Genomic DNA, 24,171 nt, shown 5'->3' with positions numbered 1-24,171 from the left:
AACAAGGATTATGACCGGTACGAATCTGGGATTCGAACCCACAACCAACATATCCTGGTCCGACAAAGGGACGCGACACTAAACCGCAAATTATGACAACTGGAATAACTGGTTGGAGTATCCTGAAAAGGCTTGGGCAGTTATGTTATTTCAAAAAAGGGCAAATCGATGTCAAAATATATGTTGTTTTGGTATGCCCACGCAAGAGAGAGAGAGAGAGAGAGAGAGAGAGAGAGAGAGAGAGAGAGAGAGAGAGAGAGAGAGAGAGAGAGAGAGAGTGACTATTGTTTGACGCCGCTTTACAGTATTCCAGTAATATGGGGACACGGGATACGAGAAATAGGCTTCACACTTTGTATCGATCTGGGGAATGGAACCCGGGTCTTCGATGTGACGAGCGAACAACTGACAACACTTAAGAATAACAATCCATTAAACACAACACACATAAAACTTTCAAAGAAACATTCAGAATATATTCAAAATACTGTTGTGTTATACTGTCTACACGAAATGAATTACATATGTGAACATATACGCGACTCAAACACAAGTGCAACAGTGACTACAGACTAAGTTTTGGAATGGGCTGAGTGTGTAGCCTGAAGCGGGTTCCCCAGTGTCTAATGGTGTGAGTATGGACCAACACCGCTGATTACCGTCATTGAACTTGATTATCCAAGTCATTACCATATGACTATTATCCATTACGTCAGTGAATGAGTACACCGCTTTTAGCAATATTCCTGCAATTTCACTGCGAAGGGACACCAGAAATGAGCTTAACATATTGTACCCATGTGCGGAATCGAACCCGGGCCTTCAGCTTGACACGTGGGCGCTTTATCCGGTAGGCTATTCCACCCCCCTTTATCCATTACAAGGCTAAGGTGTAGTCTATCAGTATAGATGGCTGGTAACTCCGAGGATTTGAGTTCGACTCTCCACATGGAACAAGTGTAAAGACTTTCATGATACAAGATACCAATTCTTCCATGGAAGTAAAGTCGACAAAAACCATTTCCATGATCATAAACAATCTCTGCTTAAAAGCAGAGTCCATTCTACGATTCCGACTCTAGCATGTGTACATCCGGGTAGTGTGCTTCCTGTCAACACTCAACACCATCTCCTTCAAAAGACTGACCGCTCTTGAGCAGGGAGTTTCAGGAAAAGATACATAAATCTATAATTTATTTATCATAAATTTATTATTCAACTATTTTATGAATCAGTATCTAATAGTTATGGTATCAGGCTTTCGCAAAAAGGAATTTAAAAAAATGTTCAATATACGGTATAGACATATGCAAATAGGTACTACACATATATTATGGTTGAGGTTTCAGCGACAGCTCTTTTACTATAGGTTGGTTTAAGGCCCCTTCGGGTGGAGAGTTAGGACTGATCAACCCTTTTTGTTGTAGCCATGGATGGAAATATATGACCTACCTATATACAATGTACTTATTCCTGAATAATACTAACGGTATCAGCACAACTGAATCACCGTTAGTTTATCAGTACTGATAACATAATCCATTTCGACAATAATGATGCAGTAAGCATCCACAGGACATGCGCAGTGTGATCCTAACAAAACCCTCCAATAATGTAGATGCGCAGTACGTGACAAGAATAGACACTGACTTTTGACCGCTGACTGTACTGGACCTGCTAAGTATATAAGAAGGAGCACCTCCGCCGGAGACTCAAGCTTAGCTAGTACATCTCCGAGCTTCACACCATGGAGGCCAGCTTCTTACTGGTAGTCGGCGCCATACTGGCCACGGCCATTGCAGGTAAGTTCACTTTATTACGTTGTCTGACCGATGGTTTAACACTGAAGTTAGACGAATATGGAGTGGTGGGAATTATTACATAAGGGAAGCAATCCGTTTACTGTAAAGTATATCAACGTTTCTGAATGTATTGTGCTTTGGTGAGATTTATTAAAATTATTGTGCTTATTATTTGTAAAATTGCACAGAAAAGAAGAAAAGACACATTGTATAATATTATGCTTTTATTAGTTATATATTGCCAAAAAATGTCTTAATTTACATTATGAAATGCTTTGATATTAGCGACATAGTATACCAAGGTTTTGCGATATGGAGGCTATATACTGAAAACTCCTAATTTTACTTATCATCGACATGCATCTTTAACAATGGTGTTCCAATTAGTGCAGTGAACTTACAGGAGTAAGTCTTATTTTTCGTTGTTTTTCACGGACGCCATATCCTGATGTAACGCATGTGTAAGAAGAATCAGGTCGCCTTTTGATGTCGTAAAAATATCGTGTTGTGGGAAAAATAAGTTCTTAGGTTCCACCTTTCACAGAATACAAATTGTTTATTTTGAAGCACTGACCGAAAAAGTTTACTGTCTCTAACACCCCACAATTGTGCAAGTCTTTGTTTTAAATAATATTATCCTTATCTTTAACTAAGAAACTTATTTACTGCGATTCATAAGCTAACTATTTATCTTCCGGACACTGAAATAAACTACACACTACTTGTGAAATGAGGGGAAGTGAAAAAGGGTTTCACGTCGCGTCCAAGATAACTGCACTTATATAGCGACGTGCATGCACGTGTGTGTATGTGTGTATCTGCTTGTACTAGTCCGGACTGATGCCTATTTATAGTGCTAACTAACTGAAATACCATGCAGCAGTTTAACATGAATACCCCACTCTGACTCCGAGCCGACCAGTCCTTGCTTGAGCCCCTTAATAACGAGCGCCAGACAAGGTAACAACAAATATAACCTTTTAACATATTTTGGTATGACGCGGCAGGGGATCACACCGAGGACCTTCCGCTCTCCGGGCGGACGTTCTACCACAAGACCACGGAGTCGGTTTCTTGTGAAATGAAGTACTACAATCCAAGTCGAACTTGTATATTCAGAGCTTTATGAGTCACCAAAATAAAGCATACACAAATGTTAAATAGTGGCTAGAAATGAAACAAACAAAAATGGATATCCGAAGGTGATGTATTTAACACGGGTATCATTGGCGACATTGCTTGTGTCCTATCAAGGTTAACGTTTGAAGATTTTTGGTCAAATCCAAATTTCAACAAGTGGATACTTTCTTGTGCCCGGCAGTTTGTGTTATGCATGGATTTATGCATTATAGTGATTGGACATTGTGTAACAATAACCCTTTTTGTGATAGGCCCTATCAGTGTGAGACAAGGAGATGAAGACATGACATCATGCGCCAAATCATGCACAGGTAAGAAACTGAAGGCATTCGCCACATTATATCATATTCTACATTTTCCGAAAATACAAAAGAAGACGCAATAAGTTACATTTAACATTGTTTGCTTCCCATCCACCTAACATTAAAGTCAAACTGGCCAACCTAAACGTTGTTATTTATAGGCACATCCAAATTTAATTACGTCCCCGGAACGACGTATGAGTTTGTGTACAACGTTCAAACACAGACGTCCATGGAGGGAGCCTCCAGTGAACGAGCGTCTCTTGGTATCCGGGCAAGTGCTGACATCGAAGTGCTGTCGAAGTGCGAAATGGCTCTACGGGTAGGTAACTAAACAAAGGCATATAACAAACATGTATACGTTTTAATTGGAAACGCATCATATAAATGAAAGTTCAGCCAGTTGTGACAAGTATTTTGTATTTCCTCTACTCAGCTTCACGATGTCAAAGTGTACCGATCTGATCCCTATTCTTCCAACCCCATGAAATATGCTGACGAAACTGGGGAATTCAAGAGGAATCTAGAAAGATTCCCCCTTCGATTCTCTTTCCAAGATGGCGTGGTAGAGGAACTGTGTCCAGCTGATGGTGAAACAACATGGGCTCTCAACATCAAGAGGGGTCTTCTAACTGCTGTCCAAAACAGCATGGATCGTATTGACACAGACCAGAGAGTAAAAGAAGTAAGCAGCACTTTTCCCATTTCTGACTAAAAAGGAAAGATTGATGAATTATTGTATCATAGGTATAAGTTGGACATGTGACTTATTCCGATTTTGACTTTTTAGAGAGATATTGCTGGCAGCTGCTATACAGATTACAAAGTAACCAATTCTGGATGGTACAGCACGTCAATCAAGAAAGTCAAGGATATTCTTGGATGCACCGATCGCCATGGCTACCAGAGTTCTGTCCATGCCATGCCATACAGAGTGCCATCGGTGAGTATATTTATTGAAAACTACAGTTACTTTGTTTAGTTACATCCATAAACCGATATGATGTACATTGCCATTCACAAGTTGTCTTGCTCAGTATTTCCTTGTTGGATCTTCCTCAGGATATCCAGTCCATGCCACTGATGAAGAGCACACACGAAAATGACCAGGAACTGGACAAGAATGGTCGCCTTAAGAGTGCACTTATTACGGAGACACACACCTTCAGACCCTTTTCTCAGGACACCAATGGTGCCACAACCAAAGTTCTCCAGAGACTCAACTTCAAGTCTGAGAGATCTGGCGTTACAACAAGGCCTGATTTGATCGGCAGCCGTACAGGTCTGATCTATGAACACGTTTATGGAAATGGCCAACGTGCTGAACCAAGGAGGGAGGCAGAAAACAAACTCCAGGAAATCTGCAGGGATACAAGGGAAGACGTCAGACCAGACACGCCACGTCTCTTTTCTGAACTTGTCTACATTATCAGAAACATGGATGTCACAACCCTTAATGGTGTCTACAATCAAGTCAAGAGAGGTTCACTCTGCAGTGACAACAATGAGCGCACCATGTAAGACACTTCTTGTTATTATTGTATTAATGCAGTAAATATCAATCATGTTTAAGAGTAGCATCTCAGTCCTGTAGAGATTCTTTTTCAACATCAGCATTTAATGTGTATTGTAGGAAGTTCTTCACTGATGCCATTCCTATGGCAAGCACAGGTGCTGCTGTTCAGTTTCTGACCGAACTCCTGACTGGAAAAGATGTGACCGGAACCCAGGCTGAAATGTGGATCACCTCACTTGCACTCATTCACCATCCAACATTAGAAATGCTTGAAAATGTCAAGGTAAGACATAATGAGACATTTAACATGTATGTAACCTTAGCTTGTACTGAAGCAAAATAATAAAGATATGCTACTTGCTTTTCTGTTTGATAGGCCCTTGTGGAGTCCCCTGAATTGAGTCTGAAAGCCATGCTACCTGTGTCCACTATGATCAACAACTACTGTAGCCATAACCCAAGCTGTTCGGATGAGATTGCTGTTACCAACATCCTTTCAAGCCTAGAGAAGAACATTGACTATGGCTGCTATGTAAGAGACAATAAACTCAATAGAATTCTGATGACTTTGCGTGCCATTGGAAATGCAGGTCACTCAGAAAGAGTTGTTGACAGCATCAGAAATTGCTTCACCAAAGAAGGAAATCCAATAGAAGTCCGGGTTGCGGCTGTCGAAGCATTCCGTCGCCTTCCATGCTCTGCCGATGTGAGTTGTTTTGCTTCATAACGTTTCGATATTTACTTTTACTGTACATTGATTGACTACTGACGAATAAGAACATTGAATTGATTGATAGTAAATTCTATCCATTTCAGAGAAATGAAGTGATGACCATCTACAGAGATGGAGAGGAGGACTCTGAGCTGAGAATTGCTGCTTACCTGGCTCTCATGCGGTGTCCTTCAGAAGATGTCCTCAGTAGAATCCAAGAAACACTTGTGTCAGAGAAAGCTAATCAGGTTGGATCCTTTGTCTGGTCTCATCTTACCAATCTGATGGAAACAGCCAGTCCACAGAAGCAGACAATCAGGCGCATTCTGGAGGACAAGACTCTTCAGAGAGAATTTGATCTGGAGACCCTGAAGTATTCCCGCAACTATGAAGGCTCTCTTTTCCTGGAGAAATTTAACACTGGTGCCATGGTTGACAGCAACTTGATCTTTTCTGAGAAGTCTTTCGTTCCTAGATCTGCAATGATGAACCTGACAGTGGATCTCTTTGGAAACTCTATCAATTTGCTGGAAATTGGTGGTCGCATTGAAGGCCTCGAATACCTCCTGGAAACCTATCTGGGGCCTTACGGCTACTTTGGTGACAAGAACTCCAACAAGAAAAACACAGAACAGGTAATTTTGAACTTCATTCAATACAGACTATCTATGTACAGCCACATTGTATAAGACACTACTCAATATACATATTTAGTGTATGAGCTGATGATAATGTTTCGAATCTACCGTCTACGCCAAATGGAATCTGTTTCAGCAGATAATCTAGACTGGTTCTTCTCTAGCATTGACCATTTATATTTCCAGAGTCGAGCTGACCTTGGCAAACTTCGGGGTGCCATGTACATGAGGATCTTTGGCAACGAGATGTTGTACAAACACTTCAAGGGAATGGAGTCCTTGACGTCTGCTTCCAAGTTCAACTTCCTTGAATTTCTGATCAAGATGTCTAAGAAGCATGACTACTCCTTCACTCAGAGTATGATGATCCTGGACAGCAGCATGATCATCCCCACCAGCTCCGGTCTCCCCCTCAACCTGACCGTCAATGGAACAGCTACCATCAATTTTAAGGCCTCTGGTCAAGTAGATCTCCGCAAAGTTTCCACCAAGCCACGCAGTCTCCTCATTGATGGAACTATCCAACCAAGGTATTTTTGTTCTTTATAAGAACGGGTTAATGGTAGATAAAACAATAACATATACCTAACACTCAGTTATTGGTGCTAGAGAATACATGTTTCTTCATAACTTTCAGTGGAGCAATACAGATTGCTGGCACAATGAGTATGGATGCCTTCGTGACAAAGTCTGGTCTTCGTGTCTTCAACACCTGGCACTCCAGCACTGCCCTCAAGGGTCGTGTAGAACTGACTCGTGGCAAGATTCTCAGTGCTGAACTGGAACTACCGCAACAAAAGATGGAAATCTTTGACGTCAAGTATGTAGGCTACACATCTGTCTTTTTGTGATCTCCAATGTCTTTTCCAATCCTTTGTAATCATACTGGTTGCTGGTACCAACTGCAGTGGCATTCTCCTCAGAACTGGATGTGTTTGGATGCTGCAAAAGCATCTTCATCTTGACAGTTTTATTTTTTGTAAATTGCTTTCCTGTTTGTTAGGCATATACGGGGAAGCAATTTACAAGAAATAAGGCTGATGAAGATGTAGCCTAAAATGTTGTTGAGAAAATTACTTGATTGATATAAATACGTGTTTTGCAACATTGAACATCAACTATTCTTCCGTGTTTAAGGACCACCTTCTTCTCAATTCATGGGGATCTCGAACAAGAAGAGAAACTTATCACAGAAAATCGCCAGGACTTGAAGTTGTGCACTGGTGAAAGACTTGCACAAATTACTGGTGTTGAACTGTGCAATGAATTCCAATGGGCCAATGCATCCTTAACAAATGGAGCTCCCTACTTTCCATTCACTGGTCCATTTTCCTACAGCATGACTCTTATAAAGAGAGACTCACACAGTGGCTATAAACTTCTGGCTAAGCGCACTGAGGTAAGTGTAGTTTAGTATCATACCCATAAACTAACATTGACCACATATTTGTCAGACTATTGGACAAATAAATCTTTTCTGCTTAAAGTTTCAGGAATGTTTCTATTTCCATCATGTGGATACATTATGAGCTATTGATTAAACTTTATTTCATTTCCCTATTACATATACAAATCTAACCTGGTTTCTTCAGAACAAGGTCTCCAGCACAGCTCAACTTACTTTTGACACTCCTGGATCTAGAGTAAACAGAGCCCTATCCATGGATGTTACTGTCAACTACAAGAATAAGGAGTTGGAACTGGAAGTAGTTTCACCCTGGAAAAAGGCAACAGTAAGAGGTACACAAATACCTTACAAATACAATGGAAAAGTACATTTGTAAAGTACTGTAGTGTGTTTTTATGTCACCATTAGGCAATGTCATTCGTCCACCCTACCATCGGTTATTGAGAATCAAAACATATATAATTCAATAATATGTCCCCAACGCCCATATGTCCGTCTCAATGACCGTTTTTTAACTAAGACATTGTGTATCTACTTTCAGGCAATTTGGACACTGACCAAAAGCTGCTTGGAGTTGGTGGTAACCTTTTGTTGGATGACAAAGATGAGTATGGCTTAGTGGGACAAGTGAAGATAGTCAAAGGAAAGGATGCTGTGACATACAAACCACGCTTTGAGATCAGACAACCAGGGGCCAGAGTTATTCTTCTGTCTGGCTCTGTAAACACTCAGGGATCTAGGAAAGCAACCATTGACCTGTCTCTTGAAGGAATCACTGCCAAGCCAGTCATGCTCAAATGTAAGTTTATCGAAACATTTATCATTTCATTTTTCACAGCACGTCATTTCTGAGCTGCCTTACTTCCTTATGAATGTTACAAATTAACTTGTGGTTCATGATTTCGTTCCTACAGCTAACGTCCAGAGCACCAAGAATGAAAGAAGCATGACAGTTGTACTCAATTTGGGCAAGAAAGATGGCTACAGCCTTGATGCCAGCCTCATCAACAGGAACACTGGCAAGAATAACCCCATCATCAAAATCATCCCAAGATTTGTTGTCTCAATGCCTGAGTATGAACTGATCAACCTCAATGGAAACTCCCTTTACAAGCCTCAGAAACTGATCGATGGTGACATGTCCCTCTCCATCTATAAGGTCCTTCCTAAGCCACTCACAGCCTCATGTAAGTTGATTTATCGGCGTCATTCCAGAGACATGTTTTCCTTAGTAATCGATTCGTAATCTTTGTAATTACTATGATTATAAAATGTATATAACCAATGTCAACGTCTAACTGCATGTTCTATTTTATTTCATAGGGAAACTCGGAGTCAACAGTCGAAAAAATGTCGAATACAAAGGTTCAGTTAGAGTGAGATCCAGGTTCGTCAATGTCAGACTTGAGGGTGGCGTTGATCTGAAGAAGAAGAATATTGTGTCCTCCAAACTTACCGTCGACTACAGTGTTCCTGCCTTGAAGTTCATCAAACCAAATAAGTTTGATATCAGTTCCAAATTTACCAACAGAAGTACAAAGTCAACGTTGAAATATAACCTGAATGCGTAAGTACAAATCCACATTCATTCATTGATATCAATTTACAAAATTACCATCTTTGTGACATTTGCAGATAAGACATTTAGGGGAAAAGGTAGGCACCAATTGTGCTCCCGTTTTTGCTGATCTGTTTTATTATGCATATGAATAAAAAAAATAGGTCGAATGGGATAAATCAAAGCAAGGAAATCTGGCTTGTAAGTGTAACTTTAGTTTCAGCTAATATAATATCGTTTACTATTTATCAAATAGCCAATTCCCTTCAATTGTTGTAACTATCTGAACGAGAAATAAAAGTAGTAACATCTGGTCAGAGTCACCTTTGTAGAAAAAAGCTATCCACAAGACCGTATGACAAGGAGGGTGATTTCAACATTCCAATAGCCAACTTTACCTTTATGTCGTGCAATATTCCAACAGATATTTCAAAGATTTCTTATTCAAAGGTTGTTAGATCAGGGTAATAACAATCAATGCCTTTGTAAAGCTTTCAAAATGTTTTATGGTAGACGTATGGGGAACATTTCCAAATTTGCCTTGGCATGTGTTTATGAGGTGGGGCAGAATACCCTCTCCTTCTCGCGAACACTCGGCATCATCACTGTATGATAGTGATTCATAAACACATGCAATTGACAATGTACAATTGATTCTTATTTCATTTGATTATGGAATGGGTTGGCCATTTTATCACAAAATCTAAAGTGTACATTCTGCCTCTTCAGAAACTTCGTGCTGAAGCAAAACCAGGACTGGAACTTCCAAACAGATCTGGACTTCACCCACAACAAAAAACAGACTGGAGGTAGCATGCAGCTGAAGTATGGAAAGAAGCAGAAGGATCCAACTAAAACAATCTCTACTACTGTTGATATCAACCACGAAGTGGGAGCCAAATCAGCAAACGTCAAATATGACATGCAAGCTAAATTCCCACCAAAGGTATGTCAAAGATAGATAGTGCTGAAGATATTCGAGTTCTAAAGTATATGTGTTACTGTCATTGTTTATTAATCAAAACATTTATCTGAAGTTAAAATACGGTTTGTTTGTATCTGAAGGTTTTCTTGTAGCTATGAATTGCATGTATATATATATGGTAGACGTATGGGGAACACACACACATGTTTACACACACAGGCATGTTTACACACACACACACACACACACACACACACACACACACACACACACACACACACACACACACACACACACACACACACACACACACACACACACACACACACATGTATATGTGTGTGTGTGTGATATATGTGTGTGTGTGTGTGATATGTGTGTGTGTGATATGTGTGTGTGTGTGTGTGTGTGTGTGTGTGTGTGTGTGTGTGTGTGTGTGTGTGTGTGTGTGTGTGTGTGTGTGTGTGTGTGTGTGTGTGTGTGAACATGCCTGTCTTGGTAGAATTTGAATCATATTTAAAAGGTAAAGGGACTATTTTTAACAAAAGTGTGCATTCCATCTTTTACATTTATGATAAATGTCAACACAAGAGAATGATCAGTTTCGATTAAACAGATGCCATTCGGCGTAAAAGGCAAAACCTAAGCATTTTCACATGATTACTTTGATGCAAACTAGACACATCCTTAAGGAATTATAGCAAGCACCAAACACTACTACTATACTTGAAAATTTATTTCAATGGGAAAATATTTCTCCAATCCGAACCAACCTTCTAAAGCACTAATAAAAGATCCCAAAATAGTATATTTAATAAACATTAAATATTTCAACATTTTGTTGAAAGCGTTTTCTGACCATATATGTGACTCTATAATAACCATGAATGAAACCATGTCTGGAAATGATAACTGGTCAAGTAAGTTGTGCTAACCTGTACTGAAGCAATTTGAACCCTGTATAATTTAAGACAGTATCTAGAATAGGAATTCAGTGTATGTTATTTTAAGTGAGTTATCTAAGCATTTCAAAACAATCATGCTATACATTGACTATTTATTCGTTTCAGGAAGTTGACATCCGACTGAAGGGAAAACACAAGCATGATAAGAACACCCTTGTGTCAAACGTGCAACTAGACTATGCTAAAGGTAAGGCAATAAAAGCCTTCCTTAACTTAAAGGACAGCAGCAAGAAGGCCATGAAAATGTCTGGTATCTTCAATTTGGACTCCCCATTCAAAGATATCAACTTGAAGACTGATCTCACACAGAAGAAAAGAGATTTTACACATCAAATCACTCTCAAACTGGACAAAGCCAAGTCGACGGTTGTCACAACTTACAGTAAACAAAAGGGAACCATCCACAGTGTGGATTCACAGATTAATCTTCATTCCATGAATCCAACAAGGGTTATGGGTGAGATAGATCTGGACCTCAAAGACTTTAGGGTATCAGGAAAGGTGGATCATGCCAAGAAGTCCTATGGTGTTGCTACAGCCTACAAATATACCAAGGATCCAAAAGGAAAATGGTCACTGGATCTTACCTACCCAGCCCGCCACATCGTTGTTGAAGTAGAGGGTGGCAAAAAGGGAACTATCTATGCTGGATCTGTTGATGCGAAATGGGATGCTGACAATGACACTCAGAAGAAAGTAAATGCACAAGGAAGCATTGACTACAAATCAGTCAACAATATTGATTCATCTCTATCACTGAAATATCCGTCAAGAGTCCTGAAACTGAATGTTAAACACCAGGGTGGAAATACCTTGACTTCCCATGCTGACTTCTCCTGGTCATCTAAGAAACAGATCTCTCTTGATACTACGTACAGCAACCAAGGGTCATACAACAGTCGGAACATTCAAGGTTCTATCAAATTGCAAACACCTTTCAAGAAGTTCGAAGAAATGTCAGCTGAAATGAGTACTGATAATCGTCCCCAAAAGTACACTTCAACAGCCAAATTGATTTGGGGTTCTCAAGGAAATGCAATCAATAGTGCCATTGTTTTGAAGAAGCCATACTCCCCCAAGAGCATTGATCTAAGAATAACAGCTAGCTCACCCTTCAAAGGATACAGACGAATGAATGCTGAACTGGAACATTCTATCTCTGACCAAAGATTGAATACCAACATCAAAGGGGCCTTTGAAGGAAGAAATGCTGAATTCACCATCTCTGCTCAAAACAAAGGAGACTTATATGATCGTGATGTTGAAGGCAGTTTTGTTCTGAGGTCCAACATTCCCAAAATGAAGTCTATCGCCCTACAAATGGAACACAAAGATGATAACAGGAAATTTGTGACAGAAGTTACAGCTGATGTAAATGGTGATCGCTATCAATATAACCTTGGTATGACACATGCTCTGACTGGCTGGCAGTACCAAAATGCTGGAGAATTAACCCTTATGGCACCAAAGATAAGAATGACGAACACATGGTCTCACAGAAACACAGAAAGGGAGTTAAAGACCACTTTGACATCTGAGTGGGGAAAAGAACGAAAAGTTCATTTCGATCTGTCTGGAAATCATGACTCTTCTGCAAGATACACTACAACAGGAGGCATCGTTCTTCAAACACCATGGGAACCTGTGAAGGATATTGACATCTCTTTGAACAATGCCTTTGGCAGAGGATATATCCGTAGCATTTCTCATTTCAAGAAGGACAAATCCACCCTTGCATCAAGTGAGATCAACTACAGGCGATCAACTGAATTGGCAGAATTTGACTTTATCATTACTACACCAGTCACACAAGACCTGAAAGGAAAACTCAACTCAAGATACAACTCTTACCCGATGTCTAGCCACTTAGAATTTGAATGGGCGCCACGCAAAATGATTTCAGCAGATGGGTCTATTGATCTTGCATCAATTGAAAATCTTGATGGTGAGCTTCGAATTACCACTCCATACAGGAACTTCAGAAACATTCTGCTCAAGTCTTCTCACAAATATGAAAATAGTGAATGGCTGTCAGATGCACGCTTAGATTATGCTCCCAGAAAATCCATTGAACTGGAATCTCACATCAACACTGGATTGGTTAAGAAGGCAAGAGTAACCCTCAAGACACCTTTTGATGATCTGAGTGTGCTGGATGCAGGAATCGAGTTCAGTGGTGGACTTATGACCTTTGACAGCAGAGCGGATTTTGAGCTTCAGCCAACCACTGGGAAGTATGCTGCAGTTATGAACTGGAACTATGCCAATTCAGATGTTTCAGGAAAGCTTAGAATCGATACTCCCCTTGAAACACTTCGATATATGCAGATGATCCTCTCAAGCCAGAAACAGAACAATGGCAAGAGGCACTCTCGTATTGAGGTTGAGTACCACCCAAAGGAGAAATTGTTCCTTGATGTCACATATAAACTGAATTCACTAGAAAATATTCATCTGAATGTAATGCTCGGCACACCATTTGAAAACATTGAGCATGTTTCTGTAACTTTTAATCATGCCCTTCGCCGTCGAGGTATCGAGTCTGAATTTGATGTGACATATGCACCCTATAGACCAATAACAGGACTTCTAAAACTGTCATGGAACAATGACATTGATGGATCAGTTATGATTGCAACGCCCTTCAGAAGTTTAAAGACACTATCAGCCTCCATTCGTCATGAAGGAGAACCAACTGATTTCAAGAGTCATGCAGAGCTTCAATTTAACAGCGATAAGACATGTGAAATGGACATTAAATTTAAACATGGAGACAGGACAAAGGGTTCCTTCTCACTGAAGACACCATTTACCAACTTTGAGGAAACCAAAGCATCGGTCTACAGGAGAGGGGGAATTAGGAGCCTGCAATCAGGTCTCACCCTGACATATGCTGATGCACAGGAAATTGAAGCCACTTTCACCAACAGATTGACATCTTCATCACTTGATTCTGTGTTACTGATCAAAGCACCTTTCACCGATGACATCCACATGTCAGTTGATCACAATGGGCAACTCACAAGCTTTACAACTAAGTTAGAAGGGTCTGTTGGTAGTACACATTCTCTGTCATCTCAAACAGGATTTACCCTGAGGAAACCAACCATCGATTTTAATACAAATCTTCGATTAAAATGTGATCAAGGTAGCAGGAACATCGGAATAACATTCCACAAAGAAGGACAGGCAAACAACATGAACAGCCACCTGACTGGAGAATACAATGGCAAGCGTATTGAAATCAGAGGAGCACTAAAGATGATCACAGATATAGATGGAAGTCTTACGATCCAAACACCCTTTGAGCCATTCAGAGACATTGGTATGACCGTGAAACATTCAGGGAATATGAACAGATTCAATAGCGAGGGTGTCATCAGGTACATGGATGGACAAGCTGCTGAAGGCACTGTTGCATTCTCTCATAATGGCATAAGAAGGATTGATACTAAAGCAGAGATCAGAACACCATTTACTGGTTCCAAATCAGCTACTTACCATCACACAATGAATGATGAAAACATATCAGCTAATGCTGAAGTTCAATATGGTACAGGCAAGAAAATTACAGCTGAAGTTTCTGCAATGAAATCTCCTAAGATAGATGTGTCAGCTGAAGTCAGAACACCATTTCAATCCTTTGAGGTCTCCAAACTGATTATCTCCCATGAAGGTCCTCTTGGTAACTGTAAAAGCCACGCAGAGTTTGAGATGGCTGGAAAGACCATGACTGCTGATTCTAGTGTTATGCATGGAGAGTCAAGCAAATTAGATCTTGTCATCCTCACAAACATGGAAGGCTATGAGAGTCTGAAGATAAAAGCAAACAGGGAAGGCACTTTGAGGAATCTTAGGACAGGTGCACAGATTTCTCTTCGTGATGCTGTCTCTGAGGTATCTCTGAACAACCGTTTCACAGGAAGACGCCTTGTTACAGCCTTTGTGCTAAGAGACCCATACATACAGGAAATAACATTCAACATTGATCATAATGGCATCCTTTCCAACTTTAAAAGCCAGGTGTCTGCCAACATGGGTCGAGATGCAACACTCACAGGTAATGTGGTGTTCAACATGGAAGATCTTGCCATCAACATGGAAAGTAATGTTGCGTATACTATGGCCGGAAGTGGAAACAACTATGCCATCAAACTTGGGAAGCATGGGCGACTTGAGGACCTCACAGCCTTCCTCACAGCAAACTGCGGTGACAAAAACATTAACATTAAAGCAGCTCTCAGATCTGATGACAACATTCACGGAGAAGTCAGCGTTGTTACTCCCTTTGAAGATTTCACAGATCTTGCCCTCAAGTTTGATCACTCTGGTGTCCTGAATAGCTTTTCATCGGAAGGAACTATTAGGTACATGGATGGTAAAGAACTATCTGGAAAAATCAACCACATGAACAATAGGTTGAGACGTATCCAGTCAAGTATTGAAGTGAAAACTCCATTTAGTAGTTATGAGTTTACAAAGGTCGAATACAGGCATAGAGGAGATAGCAACTCTCTAAAGTGCAATGCTGACGTCCAGTATGGGTCGCAAAGAAAGATGAGTGCAGAAATGAGTATGGGAAAGTCCATGGACAGGTATGTCTTGGTCAGTAAGCTAAGTACAGGAAGAAGGAATACATTCTCTTTGGACTCTACAGTTGACCTCTCAACATCACCAATGACAGCCACAGCTACACTTAAAACCCCTCTGGAAAACTTTGACAACAATGAAATTTCAATCAGCCATAATGGAGAATGGAAGAACTTCAGGTCCACATTGGACATGAAATCTCCACTCATTAGTACAGTGTCTGGAGAAGCTGCACTTCACTACACATCTCCATTTGAAATGGATGCCTTAGTTTCTCTCACAGACAACCTTAAACTCTCTGTAGAAAACACGCTGAGAAGAAGCAGACAAAGATCCCACATTGTAGCTGCCTGGGCGCCAAGGAAGCAGATAACTCTGGATGGATCCTACGTATACTCAAGCAACTTTGCGGAGAAACAGTTATCTGCAGATGCTTCTTTATCTACGCCCTTTAAACCTTTGAGACAAGCAGCACTGAAAATCCAACACAGTCAAGGGAATGAAAGGTCAACTCAGACGATTGAAGCTGACTACAACGGAGAGACTGTCCTGGATGTAGACATGGAGTACCACAAGGCAAACAAGCACGAAAGCATTATTACATTCAGGAAGCCAAGAGCAATGCAGTACACTGTGTCTGGTGAATTTGCAGACAACAGCATCGACACTGATCTGTTTGTCAACTGGGATAGGGATGAACCAGAGAGCAATGTCAGGTTCCAAACTTCCCTCAATGACCAAAGTGGAAGAAACACCATTGATAAGGCTATGACAATCAAATTAATCCACCCTGCTAGAACACTCGGTGTCACTGGTACAATTGCCAAGAGTGGAAGTCAGACCAAGAGTGTGGGCCAACTTATTTGGAATGAAGATGCCGGACAGATGTTCTCCTATGATCTTGACCTGACTGATCAGAGTCGCAGATACAGCACAATGTACGATGGATCCCTACGCCTGGGAACTCCTGTGCGGGGATTCCAAATGGATGGTTCATTCAGCAATGCCCAAGGAAGAAAGATAGTGGATGGCACCTTCTTCTGGGATGCTGTCCGTGATCAGACGAAACAAGTTGGTATTAAAGCTGTTCTTTCTCCATCTGACGTCCAAAAGAGAGCCGAGCTTAGCCTGAGACTGCCTTCCATTGGAAAGGTGGGTAAAGGCGATTTTTATTCCTTTCAGTCTTGTCAACAATGATCGCCTTGAATAGCTGCAAAATTGCTGATGCGGCGTTAAGCAATGTTCACTCACTCACTTGTCAACATTGAATTTGAATTTCAGTACTGTTCGTTTGCATTGCTGCATGTCTTGATATAAGAAATTAATTCACGTAACTTATGTCAACATGCAACTGACTTGTTTTTACAGGACATCAAGGTTGACACTGAGTTGACATTGAATGATGGACGAACCCTCTTTGATGGCAAGACAGAACTCTCTTACTCTTCAGACTCCAGAAAGACTCTCACCCTCAGCTCCAAAGTTGAGGACATTTCATATGGCTATTCCAACAAGAACTACAGCATGACAGTGGCGATTTCACACCCCTACACTGATGTTGATGTGAGTCTGACATCCAATATTGGAATGTCCAGAGAGAAGTACACTGGTGGTATGAATGCCAAGTACCTGACTGCCAGACGTGAGCGTAAGAACTTTGCTCTGCGTGGTGAAATCAACCGGATCAGAAAGCAACTTGATCTTCAGGTACGGATACAATACACTTTGCATAGAAATTAATTAATTCCAATTTTGGAAACAATTCAACTTTTCTCTCTCTGTTTTATGACATAACGGTTTGGACAACATCAAAATCACACACGTAGACATGCCGGCCTCTACTAAATGGCATTGTAAGTTTCATAAGCTTGTGATGGAAAACAAGCTGGCCAGAAAGATTTCATCACTTCCTTTAACATTATCATGTATTTTGTGGATCAAAAATATTAAAAGTACATGCGATTATGGCAATGAAAAGGAAACAGTTGTAGACTGTATAGTTGTATTGTTTTTGTCCACAGATGATGTCTCCTCTGACGACGATGACTCTGTCAGGAGAGGTTGACACCACCAACCCCTATCATCTCAGAATCAGTAACAATTATGGTGATGACCGCACCCTCAAATGTGTGATGACTTTTGACAAGGAGAGGAGATTTGTTGACTTCCAGACGAACTATGACCTTGGTAACTAAACAAACTGAAACTGGTTGTTGTATCACATCGCTGAAATATAAACTTTGTTGTAAAAAGTCTTGCGATTCATGTAACAATATGCGTATAGTTTAACTTACTCACTTTTATTATTTATTATTCATTATGGAACTGTGATTTTCAGATAACCCAAGTAACACTATCAACTTGCATGCCAACTACATCAACTCAACTGCAGTGAAAGCTGAACTGTATAGTACAACCAACAGCGGACGACTCACCGACAGTCTTGTTTTCGTTCGTCTTAACACATCAAGAATCCTCCACACCAGGATCTCTTGGAGACCAGAAGTTGTTCAGGAAACGCAGGAGTACTTGACTTACAAGGTCCGGAGGTTTGGTCAGAAGGCAAAGAGTGAATTCCATGACATCTATGAATCTGTTGGACGAGAAATCACTGGGAAATACCAACGAATTGCTACAGCTTTCAGTGAGGACATTGCCCCTTTCGTAACGCTCGTTGAAAGTGAGATGGCAAGCATTGAGGCTCAGCTAGATGACATCAGACGTGACATCAGGCGCATGTATAGCCGAAACGACCTCTATATTGCAGACCTGGGAGAAACATTCCTATCCACATTGTAAGTAATTGCTTTGTCTTACTATTTTTGCAGAATTGGGACTAGTTTTGGAGGAACGTTTACATTGCTTACATTGCTTTGTATATTTTCATGTCCTTTTATGTTATATTAACAGTGAGAGCTACAAGGATTTTGTCACGGCTACAAAAGCCAGGTTTGCCAAGATCAGCGAGGCAATGACCTCTTACCTGGAGGAAGTGAAGAACTACCCAATCAACAGAGAATACCAAGAGATGGTATCCCAGTCCCTTACTAAGTTAAAGGTAAAATGCCTTGATTCTCATTCACTGGGAAATGACATCGAAATACAGTGTTGCAAAGTAACACTTTAGATCACATTAGCATCCCAACCATTGAATTTATATCTAATCATTTATTGTAAGGCGTCTATAAATTCCTTACATACACAACTTGCTCAATGAAAGTTTCTTTTTATTTTAGACTGTCATCGATTATAGTGTGAGATCCGCTGTTGATTTTATTGGCAAGATTGATGACCAACTGAAAGCCCTCAAGGATCAATACCAATTCCAATCTCAAAGAATCCAAGATGGAGTTTCAGGTACAAGTCTATTGAATCAGATACTACGGATCTGGACAGATCTATACAACACAATTGTATCTATATTTGTAGTTGTGATGGTGAAGAAAGTAAAATGTCGTTCTCTATACCAATATCATACATGAGTATTCTGGGCTATGTGTTTGCAGAATCCATAAACAGAATCAAGAACCACCCGAGAATTATTGCCCTGAAAGCCAGAATGTCTGACATTGACTACCAAAGGTACATCACAATGGTCCAGGAGAGAGTAAATAGCTGGAACATCCCCGAGAAATACAACTCTGTTATCTACAATGCCCGTGAGATGATAAACAGCAATCTCGCCAATGTCCTGGAACACGAAGATGTCAAACACATGAGATCTGTCGCCAACAACGTTTACCAAGAGGTAAATTGAAATATGAAAAATGGACATCATCAACTCAAGTTGTTAAACTTCACTGGGTGATATGTGTAGGTTCCCATGCTACTGAAGCATACAGTAATACCACACAGAATGTAAGTTAGCATAAACCTAAATGTTCGATAAAGATAAAAGGATGCAAACGATACGTATTCTTCTTTCAGGGTGTGTGGGCATACAACTACTGGCAGGTGGAGGAAAATCTACAAGAGCACCTCAGCAGCATCTATGAGATCATCAAGGAGATGGTTGAGGAGGAGATCCAGAAATACCGACAGTACCTGAACTTTCTGGAGAAATCCAAGGTCACTGTGTGGGACCCTGAGCATGGTGAAATCCAGATGGATGTGTACCTGCCCATCCCACTCAAATCTCTGGACTCCCTTCCCGAGGTGGACGCCTATGTTGACAGGGTCAAGAATGCTGTAGACCGATACACTCCGGACAGAGAAACCATCAAGCAATACTACGACAAGGTATATACTTATCGTACGCCATCGTTCACTGGTAGAGAAAAATAACCAAACAACTTGAAATAACACAATTAACACACTCAACACAAAACTACCTATTTTTCTCCGTGTTTCAGTATATGCCCAACATCAAATGGAGATCTGCAAATCAAACCAAACCAAGCGATGACCAGTTCACTGAAGAGCTCAATGTAAGTAGAATTAAACAGTTCGTGGCCTATAATGTTTAAAATAGTAATAAATTCTTACTACAACCCAACATGGGTTAAAGTAAAATATATTACATATCACATCTGTGGCTAAAACACTCACCCGTGTAGATCCGGGTTAGAATAAGTCTTCAGCAACACATGCTTGCCGTAAAAGGCGACTATACTTGTCGTCAATTCACGTGAAGACTATACTTGTCGTAAGGGGCGACTAACGGATCGGTTGGTCAGGCCCGGTGACTTGGCTGTGCGTATCATCGTATTCCAATTGCGTGGATTGATGCTCATGATGTCAATCACTGGATTGTCTGGTCCAGACTCGATTATTTACAGACCGCCATCATATAACTAGCACATTGCTGATCGCGTCGTTAAACAACAAACAAACAAACAAAGCTAAACACATGTGGCCAAGTTGTGTGCCAAGCAGCAATTCGCAGTGCAGAGTTGTGTCCCTTTGGCGTACGTGTATAACATGTCTACTGGTCAGTGATGAAGCAGTGAGTTGGTCCCTGAGTAATTCAATGTGGACACTGTAAGAATAGAACTAAGCCCTATTCATTTGTCATTTGTTGCAGGAGTTCGTGATGAAGAAGTCACTTAGACAGCGCCGTCGTTACCGAGCCAGAAGCATCTGAACATCTGGCATGTCCCAAAATGATCTTGAGATTATTGTAATATGTTAATAATTTATTTATTTCATTGTGTATAATGTACAGTTCTTATTGAATGATCTTTATGTTCAATATATTGCATTATTTGAAAATAAAACATTGACCTGTACCCTTTTGATCCTTATCACTTCTATTAGCCTTTCTCAAGGGTAATGGCCACTACACACATGTATGTTATTCCACCAACCTAACATATACATTTTACAGTGCTAGTAAAACACAGGCTGCAATTGAATTAACTGATTCAGAATGTTAGGTCCTCTTGAACCGTTTGACACACGGGATATAATTAGCAAACGGAGTGTCAAAATAACAAAAATAGGCGCTGTTACTTTGTTACATCCATCACATTCTGTTTCAAGGAGTCTGTGTTCAGTGAAACCCAATTGGACGCCATCGTGCCCAGTTGATGTCCTCTTTATGTAGACAATCCTAACAGTACGCGCCCACCTTTACAGAACATCTGGTATCGTCACTGTTTAATAGTGATACATAAAAACATGCTTACAGTCGGAATCGTACAATGCGCTCTGCTTGCAACAGAGATATCTTATGATTATTGAACAGGTTTTGTCACTTGTATTTCTCCTTATAGTATCAAACTTCACCTTCATCAGGATCACTGGTATTTAATGACAATGGTCAGCTTATTGTTTCTAACACCACTTATGCCAGAATTGGTGTAACTTGATCGTGAAATAACGTACATTTCGCTTAAAGTCACTATTTCGTCACAGTGAACGTTAAAACATTTTAAACATTACTATCAAATTTAGAAGCCATTGGTCTTACGCAAACCGTTTTTACAAAAGAGATTCAATTTGATTACCAATTAGGTTTGCACAATCTTAAAGAATATACAACTCTGGGACTTTCATAATGGATCAGTTTACATTACTCGAACTACTAGAGGTTTACAAGGTTTATTAAATTTAAACTTTTTCCATTCAAAATGACAGACTTTTATTGCATTGCATTAAACATTATTCGGTAACTTAAAATGCACATAAAAAGGTTTAAGTTTAGATTTAAATCCATATTGCAGGAAACACCTCTTTTCCTATCTGCTTTCCTCTCATGCAGCGTTAATACTATGTCTCAAGGGAAAATAATCTATATGAAACATGCAGTAGTATATTTCTAAAACAAGTGTCAGTAATGGTTTTTAACACACTTTAACTTTATTCAGGCTTGGGTTTATGTAATGGTTCCCGTGGTGTCAGGAACAAGATGTCATACAACTGTCTTTCGGAGCATCTGGACACGTATCTGAGTAAACATTTGTCACAGTTGCCACATATGTACAACTGACACATGCAGAAAATGATCCAAAAAGCAAAGTTTGCGCGTGTTGAGTATTTTCGTTGGCGTTGACGTTGGTTCTGTAATTACTGAAGCTACTTGTCCTGTGATATATCTGATTTACAGGGACAAAAGACTGCACATCGATTACCACTGGTGTGTTTCAGAAGTTTTTTTCGTGCAAACACTTCTCTCAAGAATAGGAGTTGTAGTTTGTGTAAGGAGGATATTATATCAGATTTTACGGATACTTCGTATGGACTGAATGATTGAAACAATGAAACATTTCTGTTCTCTCACATAGGTTATGAAGGAGATATGCAACGTTTAGTTCTGCTATGGCATTGTAACGATGCCAAGGACATTTACTTTCTGAAATCTGACTTTTTGAGGCATCTTAACATTCCTGTACTGCCATGACCCGCTGTTTCTCCAGATCACCCCCCTCATAGAACTTGTCTGTGATAAGATGGGGAGACGAGTACGACAGATTGAACCAGGACGTAAAGCTATTTGGTCCAGTCTTTGGCTGTTTTCAATCATCTGTTTATATGAAGCCAAGTTATCTTTTTCCGCAAGTAAACATTTTGTTTAGAAAGAAAAGATCTGAAACATACTCTTTACATATGAAACTATAAGGATAAATCGTATACGATTCGCCTAACATGTCACAGGGTACATGTTATATTTTGTTCACATTACAGACATGTAGAAATATCTAAAGCAGTTTTATCTCTTGTAAATACAAGATTAAACAAAATGGTAAAAAAGTGATGAGATCATACACAAAGAACAGTAATTCGTAAATCGTTCTTGACCAAACACGCACCTGGCATCAATGTTTTGTCAATCAAACTTATTTATTTTCTAAAACTATACATTTATTCAATACGCACAGGCCGCTGTTTCAAACACATTTTAAAGGTAAGAAATGTTGCAGACCACACGATATTTGTCACTTTCCTTTACTAAATTTACTGGACAAAACCTTTTCTATAACAACATAGGTCATTGCACGATACTGACTATACAATAAGCATGTTCATGATTCGCTATCAAATAGTGAATGGCACCAGATGTTCGCGAAAAGGTGAGTGTATCTTTCCTCACCCGTAGCACCCATCACAAGTTATAAGGAAAGGTCAAGTGTTCACCTGAACAAACACTGGACCACATGGTACAAGTCAAAATAGGGAATTGTGTCGAACATCATTTTGGTCACGGATATGTCAAATTTGGAACTATCCTGTTTATCATTTAACATTTTGAAATCCTCACTGAGGCCTTGAAAGCTGTAACCATGATCTGACAACCTTTGTGCAGGAGTCGTATGGCGCTCTTCAACATCTGCGTGGAAAAAACATGCTCGATTGTACCTCAAAAGTTGTGAATTGTTTACACTAAAACCAGGAGATGTTGGAATATTGCTCGACATGAAGGGAAAGTTTACTATTGGAATTTTCTAGTGATCCTCCTTGTCAAACAGTCTTGTGAACAGCTTTTTTTTGTCACACATGAATATGAAATAGATGGGACAGTTTCACTGGTCTCTGAAGTGGGTAAATCAGTTAAAGGGGATTGGTTATTTGACCATTATTAAGCGATATCAGATCATCGATATGCCTGCAGCTTAAGTGACACTTCTGTTTTGATTTGTATAGATAAAAAAGTGCAGGGTTTCATATATGGTTTTCTCAGTAAGCTTAAGATTTGTTTTGAGATGGCTTTTGGTTTTTAATTTTTAGCTGCTCAATTTTGTTTAATGTATCTAAAAATAACGAACTATATATGTTTTTGGACACATTGTCACAAAGGACACAAAGGGCACATTATTATTCTTTTTCCTTACAAAGCGAGGTATATGTAGAAAATATTCAGTAAAGGGCTATATAAAATGAAAATGAAAATCTTTGATTTATTTAAAATTATAGTTGCCTTCAAGTGTTTGTGGGGGCACGGGTGGCCCAGTCGTCTAAGGCGCCGTGATTCGCTGTGCAGAGTTGCGTCCCTTGGGCACGCCAGAAACCTATGATTGTGGGTTCAAATCCCGGTTCGCCCCGATTATGTTTCTAGGTTTGTCAGCACCATACCCGTGCTTGTGGGTTTCACCGAAGTGGTAAACGTCTGAGACCTGCATCACTTCGGGCTTTCCTCCCACATAAGCTGACACGCCGTGATATAACTGGAATACTGT

General features: G+C 40.1%; 1 protein-coding gene across 1 annotated transcript; it reads left to right on the top strand.

The window, feature by feature from the left end:
• Nucleotides 1-1,679: 1,679 nt before the first annotated feature.
• LOC124138781 lies at nucleotides 1,680-20,784 on the top strand. Its single transcript, XM_048399719.1, has 27 exons — nucleotides 1,680-1,802; nucleotides 3,194-3,253; nucleotides 3,406-3,566; nucleotides 3,681-3,929; nucleotides 4,035-4,187; nucleotides 4,307-4,761; nucleotides 4,878-5,043; nucleotides 5,137-5,466; nucleotides 5,577-6,107; nucleotides 6,297-6,640; nucleotides 6,748-6,930; nucleotides 7,248-7,509; nucleotides 7,703-7,850; nucleotides 8,060-8,317; nucleotides 8,433-8,705; nucleotides 8,842-9,085; nucleotides 9,806-10,022; nucleotides 11,072-16,708; nucleotides 16,925-17,263; nucleotides 17,578-17,743; nucleotides 17,895-18,351; nucleotides 18,467-18,614; nucleotides 18,793-18,913; nucleotides 19,063-19,304; nucleotides 19,484-19,795; nucleotides 19,909-19,983; nucleotides 20,580-20,784. The coding sequence occupies exons 1-27, from the start codon at nucleotides 1,748-1,750 to the stop codon at nucleotides 20,637-20,639; spliced, it is 11,646 nt and encodes a 3,881-aa protein (XP_048255676.1). The 5' UTR covers nucleotides 1,680-1,747; the 3' UTR covers nucleotides 20,640-20,784.
• The last annotated feature ends 3,387 nt before the right edge of the window (nucleotides 20,785-24,171 follow it).

Source organism: Haliotis rufescens, unplaced genomic scaffold (assembly GCF_023055435.1).
Source record: "Haliotis rufescens isolate VD_foot unplaced genomic scaffold, xgHalRufe1.0.p SCAF_2, whole genome shotgun sequence".
NCBI lineage: Eukaryota > Metazoa > Mollusca > Gastropoda > Lepetellida > Haliotidae > Haliotis > Haliotis rufescens.
The sequence above is the reverse complement of the archived record's forward strand: the minus strand, read 5'-3'. Positions and strand labels throughout refer to the sequence as shown.